The sequence below is a fragment of the Eucyclogobius newberryi genome, unplaced genomic scaffold, assembly GCF_026437365.1.
Source record: "Eucyclogobius newberryi isolate DKJ021-1_F unplaced genomic scaffold, fEucNew1.0.hap1 SCAF_5, whole genome shotgun sequence".
In the NCBI taxonomy this organism is placed as follows: Eukaryota; Metazoa; Chordata; class Actinopteri; order Gobiiformes; family Gobiidae; genus Eucyclogobius; species Eucyclogobius newberryi.
The window spans coordinates 12117777-12133622 of record NW_027316167.1 but is presented as its reverse complement, the minus strand read 5'-3'; the positions used below and the strand labels follow the sequence as shown (position 1 = coordinate 12133622).

Below are 15846 nucleotides of genomic sequence, written 5' to 3'. Positions count from 1 at the left end.
CTCCTCTTCCTCCTCCTCCTCTTCCTCCTCATCCTCCTCCTCCTCTTTCTCCTCCTCCTCTTCCTCCTCCTCCTCCTCCTCCTCCTCCTCCTCATCCACCTCCTCCTTCTCCTCCTCCTCTTCCTCCTCCTCGTCCTTTTCCTCCTCCTCCTCCTCCTCCTCCTCTTCCTCCTCCTCCTCCTCCTCCTCCTCCTCCTCCTCCTCCTCTTCCTCCTTTTTTTCCTCCTCCTCCTCTTTCTCCTCCTCCTCCTCTTCCTCCTCCTCCTCCTCATCCACCTCCTCCTTCTCCTCCTCCTCCTCTTCCTCCTCCTCTTCCTCCTCTTCCTCCTCCTCCTCATCCTCCTCCTCCTCTTTCTCCTCCTCCTCTTCCTCCTCCTCCTCCTCCTCCACCTCCTCCTTCTCCTCCTCCTCTTCCTCCTCCTCCTCCTCGTCCTTTTCCTCCTCCTCCTCCTCCTCCTCCTCCTCTTCCTCCTCCTCCTCCTCCTCCTCCTCCTCCTCCTCCTCCTCTTCCTCCTTTTTTTCCTCCTCCTCCTCTTTCTCCTCCTCCTCCTCTTCCTCCTCCTCCTCCTCATCCACCTCCTCCTTCTCTTCCTCCTCCTCCTCCTCCTCTTCCTCCTCCTCTTCCTCCTCTTCCTCCTCCTCCTCCTCCTCCTCCTCTTCCTCTTCCTCTCTTTCTGTCCCTGTGTGTTCTCCCTCTCGTCGCCTGCGTCACGTCAGCTCGATTATCTTTGACTGACGGCTCCCGAGTGAGTCACGGCTCGGCAGCGATGCTAGAGGCGGCGCGCAGGGAGACGCCATTAGCATTAGCACGTTGCCTGGTGATAGCGGAATCCCATCTTCTTATCGCCACAACAACGTAGAGGTCACCAGGGAAACGCACCGTGTGCACTGGAGAAAGGGGTGTGACTAAATGGAAATGACCAAAAGTGCTCAAACCAATTCCATGAAAAAGTGTTATGTCTTTTTCCTGTCTCGTTGTTTTAACCACACCAAATATATCGTATATCAATAATGATTCAAGGGCTTACAAAGGAAATATTAGTAGTAAGAGTTTAAAATAGCTTGCAATAAGGTTGTCAAAAGTATTGTACTAATAGATACTTAAACTAGTATCAAAACTAGGGCTGCAACTAACTATTCTTTTGATTAATCGATTCGATATTTAGAAAGAAAAGGCCAGTGAATATTAGATTTTTACTTAATTATACCCAGATAGAGCTGAACTGAGCACATCCTGGTGGTTATTTCAGTTTTTCTATTAATTAATTTGTTGACAGGTACTTTTATAATTGATTAGTTGCAAAGAATCAATTAAACTTGTTGCTGTCCTGAACTAGATAGTGATTTGGACAAGTATCTATATTTCTAAAAATGACATAAACTCAACAGAATCTGACCTTTCCTGGACAGTTTGAGAATGACCTTTTATGAACTATTTTGAATTGAAAACCGCAGTCAATCGTCTGTTATGTCATCACTGTGGTATCGAAATCGGTTTCAAGCCTATTCTATCAAAATGGAGTTTAAAATGTTGATATTGTGACACTAGTTTGTATATTTTAATCTTTGCAGCAATGTCACAAATCACAGAAATCCAAGAAAAATAATTACAATTAAACTAGAAGATACATATGGAATCACATCAAAAATAGATGCAGACTAAATGCAAAAATACCCCAAAATAATACTAAATTGAAGTTGGGGCTTATGATAAAATTCAATACATAATGTTTTGATTTCCTTTGAAAAAACATTTCCCACAAATGTCCTTCTTAGATTTCTGCCATGATCAGATTGTGGAACATGAACTCCTTCTGCTCCATCTGTTTGTCCCACACATGGCGGGGGCGTCGCCTCATGTGGACAGCCATTAGCTTTGTTTCCAGGAGCACAAAGGATCATGGGACACAGGTCATTCACAGGCGCGCTGATTTATCCGTCCGCAGTGACCTCGTCCCACCGGTTAATGAGCAAAAACGACTTCAATTACACGGGCAAATTGTTGTCATGGAAAATCAATATCTATGAGGACTCTATGATTAGCTGCTTACACCTGGAAACCTCAAGGAGTTTTGAATTACAGAGACACAATGTTGTGATTATTTACGGGATTTAAATTGTTAATCGCTATGACATTGGTCCTAATTTCTCATCAGTTTACAAAGCTCAAGGATACGTCTGTTTTTACATGTTGAGCGTTTGTGGTCACATGACTCCTTCCTTAGCTGAAGGACGTTTCGAGGACTATTCCCCGTTCAAACGACATAATATGTTGACTTTAAGAGCTAAACTGCTATGGAAACGGTCCTCGCTTGAAACCCATGGACGCTCATCGAATTTATTACACGACTAAATGTTTTAAACTTGACTAAATCACTCCAACATATTGTCTTTCCACATTCAGAATTTAAAAAGCTACTACTGATAATAATAATACTGATAAAAAACTGTATTTAATTCAACATTTATAACTGGGGCACTGCAGACTATGAGGGATGTAACTACAGCGTATCCAAATCTCATGGGATTGTGATATTTAGAACAGAATTGTGTTGTGGATACTTTTCCTTTTAAATATATTTTAAAGAATTGTGATTTAAAAGTGGTTCCAGTTGTCTTTACTGAAATAGAGCAAAGGATCATGGTCTAAGTAGTTTGTAATTCATGACATAATTATTGTGAGACTTTTGATGATACGATATCACAATATGCTGGTTATTGTTACATTGTTATTTATTACTTTTACAGACTTTATGGTCACATATCGTGTAATAGCTGATAGTGAAGTTGAATAAGGTGTTTCTGAAATGAAATGTCGGGCAGAGGGAAAGTGTCCTTTATCTCCGCCTGTTAGCAAACAAGCTGGCTCTTTCCAAGCAAACAAAACAACACTTTAAATGGCAAAATTAGAGAACATGTGAGTGAAGATCTGTGGACAAAAACAAGGCTTCTGTTACTCAGATGTAATCCAAGCCGCTGCCTCTCCGGGGTCGTAAAGACTCAAAACACAAACATCATATCAAACACAAAGACAATCTGAGCCGACATCTGCCCTTTACAGGTGAGCGAGCTCCGCACACGCCTCGCTCGGACAGAAAACACACATAAACCTGATCTTAATCTGTGTGTGCACCGCTCATAGATATCAGCCCTTCTGGAACATACGCACTGACGATACAACCGGGACGGGTCTGTCCTGTTTATGTCACACGCGCTTCAATTACATCTTGTCATTTTCTTGACAAGGGGAACATTTATCAAGCATTGAATTTCAAACTATCACACAAAGAATAAAGGAACAAAACACGCTCCAAAGGAAAAGGCTGTATTACAATAATTTTTTCAATGTTAGTATCAAATTTAAAATCTTTTTATTTTTTCCAGGACTTCCAGGGCTCTTTGGGGAACGGACAGTCAAGTTCAAGTTGTTTGCCTAATTAAAATGGAATTAAATGACCTCCTGATATAATGAACTATCAGAGAAAATGTGTGACAGAAATATTACGGTCCTGATAATGTATGATGAATTATAATGGAAAAACTAAGACAACATGTGTATTATTTATTCAATTGATGAAAAAGGAAAAGGTTTTAAATTTGATACCAACATTGAAAAAAAGAACAGACTATATTGTAATACAGCCTTTTCATTTGGAGCGCGGTTTCCTTTTTAAATTCCCCATTATTTGTTTTGTGCTATGAGTCAATGGTTCTGTTTGAAGAGGCTCTTGTTCTCCACCACAGATTCTGACATGAACACATTCTATAATAACATGTCATTTGTCCGCTTACCCAAATAGGACACTCCCTCCTCGGGCGTGATGGTGCCGTACTTCACCATCATCTTCACAAAGTCGATCAGCGTTTTCATGATGGTGATGAGCGTCTCCCTCTCCTGCGTGTCCCTCTCTGCAGAAGACACAAGCACCAAACCAGGCCACGGGTCAGAGCCACAAAAATGAGCATTGCAATATTATTTTATGACAATATTCAGGGGATGTACTGAAACAGGCCTGTCGGGGTGTGTTCACAGCACGTGAAAACTGTGACTGAACTTGGACAAAACACCAAACTGGGGCTAAAGTCATTCCTGGTCGACTCAAGTCCTGCCCTGTGCGTCAATCTGTCGACTGTTTTTAACAATTACTCTTTCATCAGACCAAATATCGGACCAAAACCGCACTTGTAAGACAACAGCTAAATTCACTATTAGCACAGAAAAGTAGGTATCCATATGTAAAAAACTCACAATGTACTCCTGGATTATAATCACGGTCAAACAATTTAAAATACGGTAATGATAATATTGATTAAATAGTATCAAGTAAATGACTGAAAACCTATAAAGCCCTAGACTAGACCAGAACTAGAACAGCACCAAACCAAAGTCTACATTTGGACTAAACTGGGCTCAAACAGGACCAAACCAGCACCAAATCAAGACTAAACCAAGACAGGACCAAATCAAGACCAAACCAAGACCAAATCAAGACCAAACCAGGACCAAACCAGGACCAAACCAAGACTAAACCAAGACAGGACCAAATCAAGACCAAACCAAGACCAAACCAGGACCAAACCAGGACCAAACCAAGACTAAACCAGGACCAAATCTAGACCAAACCAAGACCAAACCAGGACCAAACCAGGACCAAACCAGGGCCAAACCAGCACCAAACCAATACTAAACCAAGACAGGACCAAATCAAGACCAAACCAAGACCAAATCAAGACCAAACCAGGACCAAACCAGGACCAAACCAAGACTAAACCAAGACAGGACCAAATCAAGACCAAACCAAGACCAAACCAGGACCAAACCAGGACCAAACCAAGACTAAACCAGGACCAAATCTAGACCAAACCAAGACCAAACCAGGACCAAACCAGGACCAAACCAGGGCCAAACCAGCACCAAACCAATACTAAACCAAGACAGGACCAAATCAAGACCAAACCAAGACCAAATCAAGACCAAACCAGGACCAAACCAGGACCAAACCAAGACTAAACCAAGACAGGACCAAATCAAGACCAAACCAAGACCAAACCAGGACCAAACCAGGACCAAACCAAGACTAAACCAGGACCAAATCTAGACCAAACCAAGACCAAACCAGGACCAAACCAGGACCAAACCAGGGCCAAACCAGCACCAAACCAATACTAAACCAAGACAGGACCAAATCAAGACCAAACCAAGACCAAATCAAGACCAAACCAGGACCAAACCAGGACCAAACCAAGACTAAACCAAGACAGGACCAAATCAAGACCAAACCAAGACCAAACCAGGACCAAACCAGGACCAAACCAAGACTAAACCAGGACCAAATCTAGACCAAACCAAGACCAAACCAGGACCAAACCAGGACCAAACCAGGGCCAAACCAGCACCAAACCAATACTAAACCAAGACAGGACCAAATCAAGACCAAACCAAGACCAAAACAGGACCAAACCAGGACCAAACCAGGACCAAACCAAGATTAAACCAGGACCAAATCAAGACCAAACCAAGACTAAACCAGGACCAAATCAAGACCAAACCAAGACCAAACCAGGACCAAACCAGGACCAAACCAGGACCAAACCAGGACCAAACCAAGACCAAGCTAGGACCCAACCAGGACCAAACCAGGACCAAACCAGGACCAAACCAGGACCAAACCAGGACCAAACTAGGACCAAACCAGGACCAAACCAGGACCAAACCAGGACCAAACTAGGACCAAACCAGGACCAAACCAGGACCAATCATCTTAAATCCTTATTTGGCAGCTTGCAGTCTGTTTTAATTAGATTCTATTGCAGACTAAATTCTTCTCTCTCAAAGAACAACAGTGATATAAATGTTTTTTCTGGTTCTACGGCAGGACAATGTTGTGAATGTGTTTCTATGGTGTGTGTGATGGCGCCATACAGAGAAACACAGCAGGTCAGAACGGCACGATTATGAATAATTTGTTGTGACCATGTTTGTGTGTGCATTAATCTATAAACCTTAATGAGAGGAGGGAAAACATACATTGGCAATAACAATGTGCCGTGCTGGAATCAATTATGAAAATGGAATCAGAGCGACAGTGGAACACAGCTCCCAACGGTGACTGCATTATCCGCTCCTGTTATTAGTCAAACTCTGTGGCAGTTCATAATCAGGCCACAGGCGATTGTTTCCCATTTTAACTATTAAGTTTAACGTGACGACGAAGTTTAATCTTCCTCTTATTGTGCTCGGTTCATGCTGTTTTTGATTGTATTTTTATAATAAGATAAGGTCTGCAACGAATTTTAGTCGTTGATTTGTCAGCAATTATGTAATTCGACTGGTCTAGCCATGATTTCTAATGTACATTGAGATTTTTAAAATACAGCCAAATAAAGGTTGAAATAGTATGACTGAAGGCTTCCAGATAGAAAATATTTACAAATTTAGTGTATTAATGATGAAACCTGAAATTGTTTATTCTTATTTTAATTAAATAACTTGTCATAAAAAGGTCTTTTCATGTGTTAATGATGCGCTCACACCGGCACATTCACCACATCCAAACAGGGACTAAAAACAAAACTGAACTAAAACAGGACCAAACCAAGCCCACATTAGGACTGAAATGGGCTCAATTTAGGCCCAATTAAGTGTGAACTTAGAGTTTGTAAAGTCTAGATAACAATTATGATTTTCAAAATACGAATGCTTATAGGATTATTTTTGGTCGACTAGTTACTTAAATACTTAATCTTAACGATTGCAATCACTTTTGGAGCCTTGAATCCTCATAATTATCCGTGTGAACTTGCTGTAAGTGGTGTTTTCTCGTGCGTTACCTGCGTCGAGGCTCCGGAGCAGGCGGTAGAAGTTGGGGAAGTACTGCAGGTCCTGGAGCCCGTCGCTGGGGCTGACCTCGTTCTGAGCGTCTCTGTCCCAGCGCTCGTCTCCCGCCATGTCTCCTCCGGCGTTGTTGTCCCCGTCGTCCTCCGCCGCGCCTCTCTCCTCCTCCCGCGCTCCCTCCTCCTCTCCCTCCTCTTCTCCCTCCTCTTCGTCGTTATCGTTAAAGCGTCGCCGTGGAGAGTTCTCCCACTGTGCACCACAGAGTGTGAATGATTAATACCTCCGTTACTGAGCTTTTTCATTATTGATTAAGATTTTTTTTTACTTACGACTTAAACACACACAATTGTAAGCAGTTTATGGTTAGTTTATGATTTACAAATTATCATGAATTAGTGATATAGGAATTCAATATGTCTGTTTGCCTGATAAGAGAAAGAGAAGGCTAAAGTTGTCTGATGAAATAAATTTAGTGGTGACGTCTCTGTTATTTCCCCCATTATTCAACCGAGCTTCAAAATGCTATGTGCTCATGGGCCAAATATATGGGTAAGACATCTAAATCGTACATACAAACAGATTCGACAGCTTCTCATTTCTGAAACAACCATGTGGAGAGACGAATCCCGTGGTCTTGGACGATGTCAGTGTGTTTGAAAAGGGTCAAATCATTGGCATCGAGCAGAGAAAACATCTAAAGAGAAGCAGAGACTAATGTACCACAGATCTGAACCTCAGTGAGTGTTTGGAGCTGGAGCAGGCTTTGTGCAGAGGTCACTCTCATCATCAACACAAGATCAACTGTGAAATATAACGACACACTGGATGGAAATAAATATTTAAATATTGCAGAAGCTTATTTAAATTATGCCACAGTGAATGTGCGCTGTAATCAAAGCTAAAGGCGGTCTTACAAATATTAGAGCGTGTGACCTTTTATTTCTATCTTTTTGGACATGTAGTGTATTTGAAGTTTACACACGGGACTCAATTATTCCAAATTTCCTGGGTTTATCAGAAAAGCCCGGGATAAATGGATACAAAATCATCAACATATATTATTTTGCCTCATCAAGACTTCCAAGCAGAAACGATCAATGTTGTAAATGTCAAAATGCCACAGATACGATGATGATGGTGAAAAGAGCGACTAGAATATTTGATAAGCCGTGAGCACAATTGATTTCCCACGCTTTGCTCAATCACAGATTTCACTCTCTCTCACGGTAAACCGCGCAGCCCTGATAACACGCGGACAGAATAATGTGCGTACCGTGTTTGCGTCCTCGTCCTGCGCCTCCTTCTCTCCTCTCGTGTCCTCGCTCTCCTCCGTCTCCTCCACTTCGTTCCTCTGGGCGTTTTTGGTGATGAGCTCCTGCAGCGCCTCGGCCACCTGGTACTCCAGAGAGTCCGCCTCGCTGTCTGTGATCTGCACACAACACGGGAGGAACGGCACAGCGCTCAAACCAGGGGCCTCTCTCAGATGAGGGCCGGAGATGCTGTTTCTACATCAACTTGAAATGCTTTTGTCATGAGAAAGAACTGAACTAAACGGTTAGTGATGTCCATGATCTTGTACACATCCACCCAATCGCACAGAACATTACACATCAACTGGCTTTATCTCAATAAAAGACAGTTTAAGTAGAATTAAAGTCATTTCAGTTTAGTTTACGTGCACTAAAAGTTCAAATGTAAAAAAGTTAAATTAGCAAATTGATGAACCAGATCATTTTAACATCAATTTAAATGTTATGGACTAGAGTCAGCTAAAACTACATACTTCTAAATATGGATCAATTATCAAAATATCTCTCCTGAACAGTTTTAGTATGATATTGATCTTTCAAGGTTCAAGGTTTAAAGTATCTTTATTGTCCCACCAGGGGAAATTGGTTTTGCAGCATCACTAAACATAATTCTTGCTGTACAAAACAATCAGAAGTAGTGTACCACATGGATACATAAAGAAAATCGCTATTATTTTCTAGTGAAAATTACAGTCGAAAAAAATCTATATTTAAATCTTTATTGTGGCATTAAAATTGGCATGGAGTATTGAGCCTATTCGTTAGTACAGAAATTAAGACTGTAATCTAAAATTATAAATAAATGTGCTGTTTAGTACTGTTTTTGGTATAAATTGTTGCTTTTTCCATTAAACCCCTTGATTTAGTTTTAGTTTTAAAGTTTTTCCAGTAACACACCTACAGCCCTAATCAAGTTTGACATTAGAGCGTCACAAAACCAGACCGTGTCATTTACAGTACTTTATGATTCCCGTTCTCTGCTCGTATCTCATTCAAACACAATATAATGTCGCCTGAATCCAAAGCAGTGACACAGAGAAGAGCCAGGGCTGGTGCTGTAAAAGTCTAGACCTTTTCTGACACTGGGAAAATGACTTATCGAGTGGTAAAAACGCAATTTACGACACAGCTCTTTGTGCCTTTGTGGCGAGAAATCCCAATTCACACCTTGAGCGCCCAGAAGGTGGTCGCGCTTTTGAAATGTCATGCCACCCATAGCGCCCCCACTGGCGCCAAAGGGGTGGGTTCATGGGATATCATTATTTTATATTAATATCATTATACAACAGCCAGTGGTTTAAATGTGAGCGCAGCTAGAAATATTATGGTTCAATTTGTCTTTAAACTGTGAGATTCCAAATGTTTGGACCTGGTTTATGGTTATTATTGCAGTAAATCATTTGCTTGACCAGCCATTCCCAACACGTTTTGGCAGACAACTTATCAAAACTGTGTGTGGCTCTGGGGCTCGACCGCTGCATTTCAATTTTTAGGGCGGAGTTTAAAGAGCAGAGGCAGAACCAATCACATAAACCCAGAAGTGACGCAAAAAACGCGACACGCTTAACCGGATTTTACGTAGCCCATGTCAACAAGGCGTGTTCCGCGTTATCCGTCCCCGAACGCAGAAAATGTCTCCTGAATCGCGATGACGCCCTTCGTATAACCGCATCTAACGCACGTTCATCACGGCGAGTAGAGCGGACTTTCCTGATCATTCAAACCGAAGCGAGAGCAAAAGTAAACACTCGGTCACGAGCCGGGTCACGAGCCGGGTCACGGGCCGGGTCACGGGCCGAGTCACGAGCCGGGTCACGAGCCGGGTCCGCCATCTTGGATGTTTTGGAACGGGGAGTAAAAAGCGACTTCCGTATCTCAGTGTGACGCAGTGTGACCTCCGACTGGGATTGGACAGGTAAATTGAGGATCGACGACTTCATTGGCTCTGACTCGGATTCCAGACCCTTACGCATTCGAACAGAATGTGGGCGGGGCTGGCGGGTCAGGCAAGTCATTAATTAATCAAAAACTGGCACAAAATCAAATGTCCTCTCCGTCAGTACAAATGAATGACAGTAAATCATTTCATTGTTGTCAGATGAAATAAATACCGTATTTTCTGGACTATAAGTCGCAAAAAAAGGTATAATGTGGTGTATATTTTTGGACCCAAACAAACAAGGTTCAACATTTGTGGATTTCGTGCTTGATATTTCCTCCAAAAACAGTATTTCTCCACTCAGAGATAATCAAATTGTAGAACGGTGTTAGTACATTAATTAAATCATCATTTCCGATGGAGGACACGAGCTCTTTCATGACGTCTAAAGATAAGGAAGCATTGTTTATCACGTGAACGTTTACAACAAGCCAAAAGGAGCTTTATCAGTTCAAGATGCATTTCAAGAGAATAATAATAATAGAAAAAAATACATGAATAATGTGTTGGCAAGGTTTATTTTTTAAAATGTATTTATGTTTTGACGTGTGAATGATTTGGTTTTGACAATAAGACATGATAAGACACGCTTAAATAATTAGTGTTTTTCAAGAACAGAAAATACACTTTTGATTCCTTCCCTTGTAAATGTTCAAAATAAAGTAACTATTGAGTTGTTTATGAGTCCAGTTAATAAAATGACAATGAAATGAATGATGTTTTTTTGTTTTTTTTAAACTGTTAATTGCAAAGAAACGAGAGGCCGAGAAATATGGGTTTTTCCTTGGCAGATTTTAAATGGCAATAGCTGATTTTCAAGGCTGATTATTTTTACGTTAAATACAAAGCACCACGGCATCTATTTTTTCAACCTGCTCCACTTCTATTACAAAACACCCTGTACACTTGGTTTTGATCCAGTCTGAAAAACATCTTGAACGTACAAGACTGGAGACAACAAAGGCCTAATGCATTTTAGCACATTCATTCAGACTAAAGATTCTTTTAATGAACAAGGAGTTTATGAGCAGATGCAGAGACGAACGGTTAAATCCGTTCACACAAAGAGGTCATGGACGGCGAGAACAGCGACGACTGCTTTATTACAAATAGCCTCATCGTCACGGAAAAACCAGCCTGATGAGGAAATGAAGTTAGACACGGCTAAATGCAAAGGAACGACGATCCTGGTTCTTCATCGTACTGACACCAGAGTAAAATTACAGTTTGAGCTACAGTTTATATCGGCAATACCTCCACTGAACATCTACCAAAGTAAAACGTCAACAAATACTGTTCAAACATTGGGCATTTTTGAGGCTATTGTGAAAAAACCCAACATCGGTTCATTTCTGCTGACAGAGAAGATGTTGAAGTTCGCGCCAGTCTTTGTTTCATGTGGACAGGCCGCGCAATTACAGAGATATGAACCAAAAACCTCGTCAAAACATCTGCATTTCGACGAGTAAACGCTGCTTTTTCTGCACTCACCAGCCCCAGTTTGAGTAGTCGGGACACGATCCGGTCGAACACGCCTCGGTCGTCCTCTTCGTAGATTTTGTTTGCGATTTTCTGCACGATGTCTTCAGCCGTCAGAGGAGTGCCATCCACCTGACGGAAACTCTCAGGGACATCGCCTGCAAGAAACACCAACTATGAGTAAAAACATTGCATCTATTGTCTCGCAGTGGCGCTCACAATTTTCAGACTAAAGCAGAAAATATAGCTATTTTTTCTAGCAATTTACAGGACTAAAAACAGTCTAGAATAAAAACTTTGATAAAAGACTGACAACATCCCAAAAAACAACAAAAAATCTGATGAATCTGATTTCTAGAGTTGTGTTTGACAGTTACATTCGATGATACTACTGTGGTTTCTTTCCAATTTTATTTCTCACACCAAATAACAAAATCCTGCGAGAAAATGTTAAAGATTGAGAGGGATATTGTAAAAGGCATTACACTTAAAATGTTTACTCTGACACTGTTGATCAGATTTATCTTACGCCGTAAACGCACTCACCAAAACTCAGATCTAACTATTGGGTTCTTCTGATTATTCCAGTGTAAACGCACCAACGACACATGATTTATCGGCATTACGTAATTTGAAAAACTTAAACACGGCACGAATTTCAAATACGACTGACAAAATCACGTTGTCTGATCGCTCATTTTGGAATAAAGTCACAATTGATTACAAGTTTTGCCACTTCCTCCACTCGATAAATGAGCTTTGTAACAGGAAGAACATCTGGTACAAAAATAACATAGTCTAACATTTTAGGAGAACAAGAGAATCCCAAAAAGTGTTCCAGCTCGGCTTTTACATAACAGTTCTCAAACGTCCACGCAGTTAAGAAACCAGAATGAGTGAATCATCGCCCACAGCTTTGTACAATAAGACTATTTTAGCGAGCGTGAGAAAGGACGAGAAGCTGAAGCCGCTCCTGCCGTTTTTAGACGCAGCGCAACCGGATGAGTTTGTCATTGACAGAACTGGATCGATGAAAAAGTGCCGTCCGGTGCGTCGCGTTTCAGTTTCCCGTTCAGGTTTCCGATTACGCCGCACAAGGTCGCGAGCAACGTTTCTCATATGTACTTACTCAATATGTTCTTTGGTAATCTAATCTTATTTTAAATGGTTCTGTTTTTCTGTTCAGCCAATGTAAAGGGCGGAAATTATGTGTGAAATTGCGTAGAAATGTGGGAGAAAAATGACCAAAACAAGAAGATCATTAGCAGTGTTTTCCGTTTATGTCGGTTCATTGTTTTTGTGTGTGTTTTAATGAACTCAAGTGATTACCATACATTCTTCCGCTTTACTTTTTATATGTACAATGTGAAAGAGACGTTTGAGCCAAGGCCACGAAATCCTATAGATTCCAGTCTTTGCCGTAAACAAGGACAAAAACATACATAAAACAGCAAAAAGAACACACACAAAAAAAGCACGTAGAGAAAGTGCCACAAATGTTAAATATATTTTTATCAAGCTTTGTCTCTAAAACGAGTCGCATCCATTGAGGGAACTTGTTTCATAAATCTCAAAACGATGCCCTTAAACCACATCAAAACTAGTCAATATTATTTCCGGCAATTTTGATCACATTGTAGTATTTTTTTTTTTTTTTTTGCTTTATCGTGTCTAATGAAAAAAATTACATCCATGTTTGCAGACATCGCAGGAAAAGACACAATATTTATGCTTTTGTTTTTTTGTATGTCAACCTCTTTTGTGACTTGCGATGTAAAAATGTTAACAAAAAAGACTGAAACAAATATGAAAATGCCCTCTCGCTTTATAACGTAAAAGAAAAAACAATGTATTATTAATAGTAAAAACACAAAAACAACAACAAATATTTAAAGTCCTTCTTCTCATTCCAACCAGTTTGATTACCGTCGCCAAAAAATGCAAAATAGAGAAGAAAAAAACATATATAAGTTGCACTGGAGTATGAAATGCGGTTGCAAGTGTGAAAATAACAAATAATATCACATTTAAGTCGCTCCGGATTACAAGTATATAAGTATAAATATAAGTGTAAGTCGCATCCCGGCCAAAACTATGAAAAAAATACGGTATTAATTCAAATGGGCTAAAACAAAGTCTATAAAGTGCAGTTAGTTACCGCATTATTTGCATGTATCTTCACTAAAACATTGACTCAGTGCTTAATGGTCACTGTGATGGCAGAGCCGTGTTAGCTTTAGCCCGGGGCACAGGTTAGTCTTTCACATGCTCTGACTCCTGCGCCTCGTCCTGACCCTGAGACTCACACGTGTTTGGTGCCAGCGCCGTCTTGACTCACTTTCTGACACACAAACTCTGAGCATACGGCGAGTCCAGAGAGAGAGCGAACCAGAGGGCAACATGGATTGATTGGGCCATTTAGGAACGAAACAGCTCACGACTGCGTTATCCGTGATTTGATGAAAAGAAATTAAATAATCAGAATTATAATAAATCAAAGCGAGATCTAATAGTTTTAACAAGCCAATGAACTTTTGGGGCGGCAGAAAATCTAGTCAGTCAGTGTTGTTTTTAGTCAAACCAGTATCAAGTGTTTTGGGACTGTCCTGTTATGGACATGGAAATATTGGACTGACGTTAACAACGCACCGCAGGCTGTTTTTGACATTTTAGAACTATGTACTTGGGCCTCAAAACTCCTGCCATGGACACAATAAATAGATACCTCTGGAACATACTTTTAGCAGCAGGAAAAAAGGCCATCACAAAGAGATGGCTGACACAAACCTCACCAACGATCAAGGACAAAGGGACAAAATTGATAGTCGCAAATGGGACTTTTATTTGATTTTAAATGTGTCATGATCTTGTTTACTTGTGTATTTGTTTGTATTTTCGCTCTCTGGTCTTGTCTTGCCGTGTTCTGTTCTGTTTATTCCTTAAAAAAAACACATCTTGTTCTTGAACTATATATTGATAGACATTTCTGTTTATTTGAAATAGGAAAAATCAAATTGAAAATCATGATCAATCAATACAGAAAACAAAAAAGTGATTTGCACTGTAATGTAATAGTGGCACAGTGCATTCTTAAACTCCTGTCATATTATATTGCAGCAGATTGTTTTGTGTTTAATTCAAATAAAGTACAGTATTTGATTAGAGAATTTATATCCAAACCTAATTTCCAGCATAAAATGATTTGCGCTTTGAAATGGTACACACTGTTTATGAGAAGAACTGTACGATCGATTGCCCCTCGCGGATAACAAAACCTACCCTGGAACTTGCTGTCGTCCATCCCGTTCTTGGTGGAGTCGTAGTCTTCTGCCAAACGCCGGCTCTTGGTGGAGTCTGACTCATCGGGCACGAACTGATCGCTCTTTGGGGTGGTCTGGTCTTGCCCTTCTTTGGACTCCATCTTGGATTTCTGGCCCTCAGCCAAAGACTTGAGGTCGCTGAAGTCGTCGCCGTCCTGCGCCGTGTCCTTGGAGGCGGCGGGATGTTTGCTCTCTGTGTGGGGGAAAACAGCACGATCACGCAGGCCGAAGGTTAAAAATAAGATGGAGCGTCTGTCTTACTGTAAGCGCAGCAACATGAAGCCACTCAGCAAAAGCAAATATACTCATTAATTGATTGGCGGTGCGGTTTTTCCACTTACCGGCCGACAGGACCGCCGCTTTCACGCTGTCTGCCTCAGCAATCTGGCAACGTGACGGACAGAAAACAAATCATTTACACCCAGGAGACAGGATCAGATTAAAAGTGTTTGTCCGTCCAATATCCTCAATGTTTGGCAAGTGCTGGTCGAGGATATTGTACAGGAAATTAAGGCCAGACGCTGCAGGCGAAGAGGAAACAAACGTACATTTAAATATATCCATTTGAAACGTCTCCTGTAGTTTTCATACAAATGTAAGACTTTAATGTTTTACAAGGTTTTCATCATGTCATGTTTTCATAAAGGAATAAGGTGTTTTGTGTGTACAAACAGCCAAAATTGCACATAATGGAACATGTAAACCTGAACTTTTTTTTTTTGACAAAGCCCGGTTCAAATTTGATTTCTTTTTTAGTTTTTGAGTAAACTCAATCTGACTTAAAATTGTCCTAAAAATTCAATTTTTGCCTACTGTTTTAGACTTCAAACTTTAATAAATCAGGCTTGAAATTAGATCCCAACAAATCCTTCATTACTTCCTGTCAAAGTACAAGACTATAATGTTTGGTGTTTGTAGATACTTAAGGGCTCATTTTTATGTCTTTGTGGGAGAAAAATGCCT

At 40.8% G+C, this 15846-nt stretch overlaps 1 protein-coding gene across 2 annotated transcripts in view; it reads right to left on the bottom strand.

The window, feature by feature from the left end:
* Window positions 1-15846, bottom strand: part of scg3 (secretogranin III) — a 45374-nt gene that overhangs the window by 26093 nt on the left and 3435 nt on the right. The window contains exons 3-8 of one of the 2 annotated variants that reach the window (XM_072464963.1): window positions 15225-15267; window positions 14843-15076; window positions 11576-11721; window positions 8109-8264; window positions 6832-7084; window positions 3793-3909 (exon numbers count right to left, since the gene is read on the bottom strand). In XM_072464963.1, the coding sequence (XP_072321064.1) occupies window positions 3793-3909; window positions 6832-7084; window positions 8109-8264; window positions 11576-11721; window positions 14843-15076; window positions 15225-15267 (949 nt within the window). The remainder of the gene's footprint in view (window positions 1-3792; window positions 3910-6831; window positions 7085-8108; window positions 8265-11575; window positions 11722-14842; window positions 15077-15224; window positions 15268-15846) is intronic. The other variant, XM_072464964.1, reaches the window with a different exon arrangement.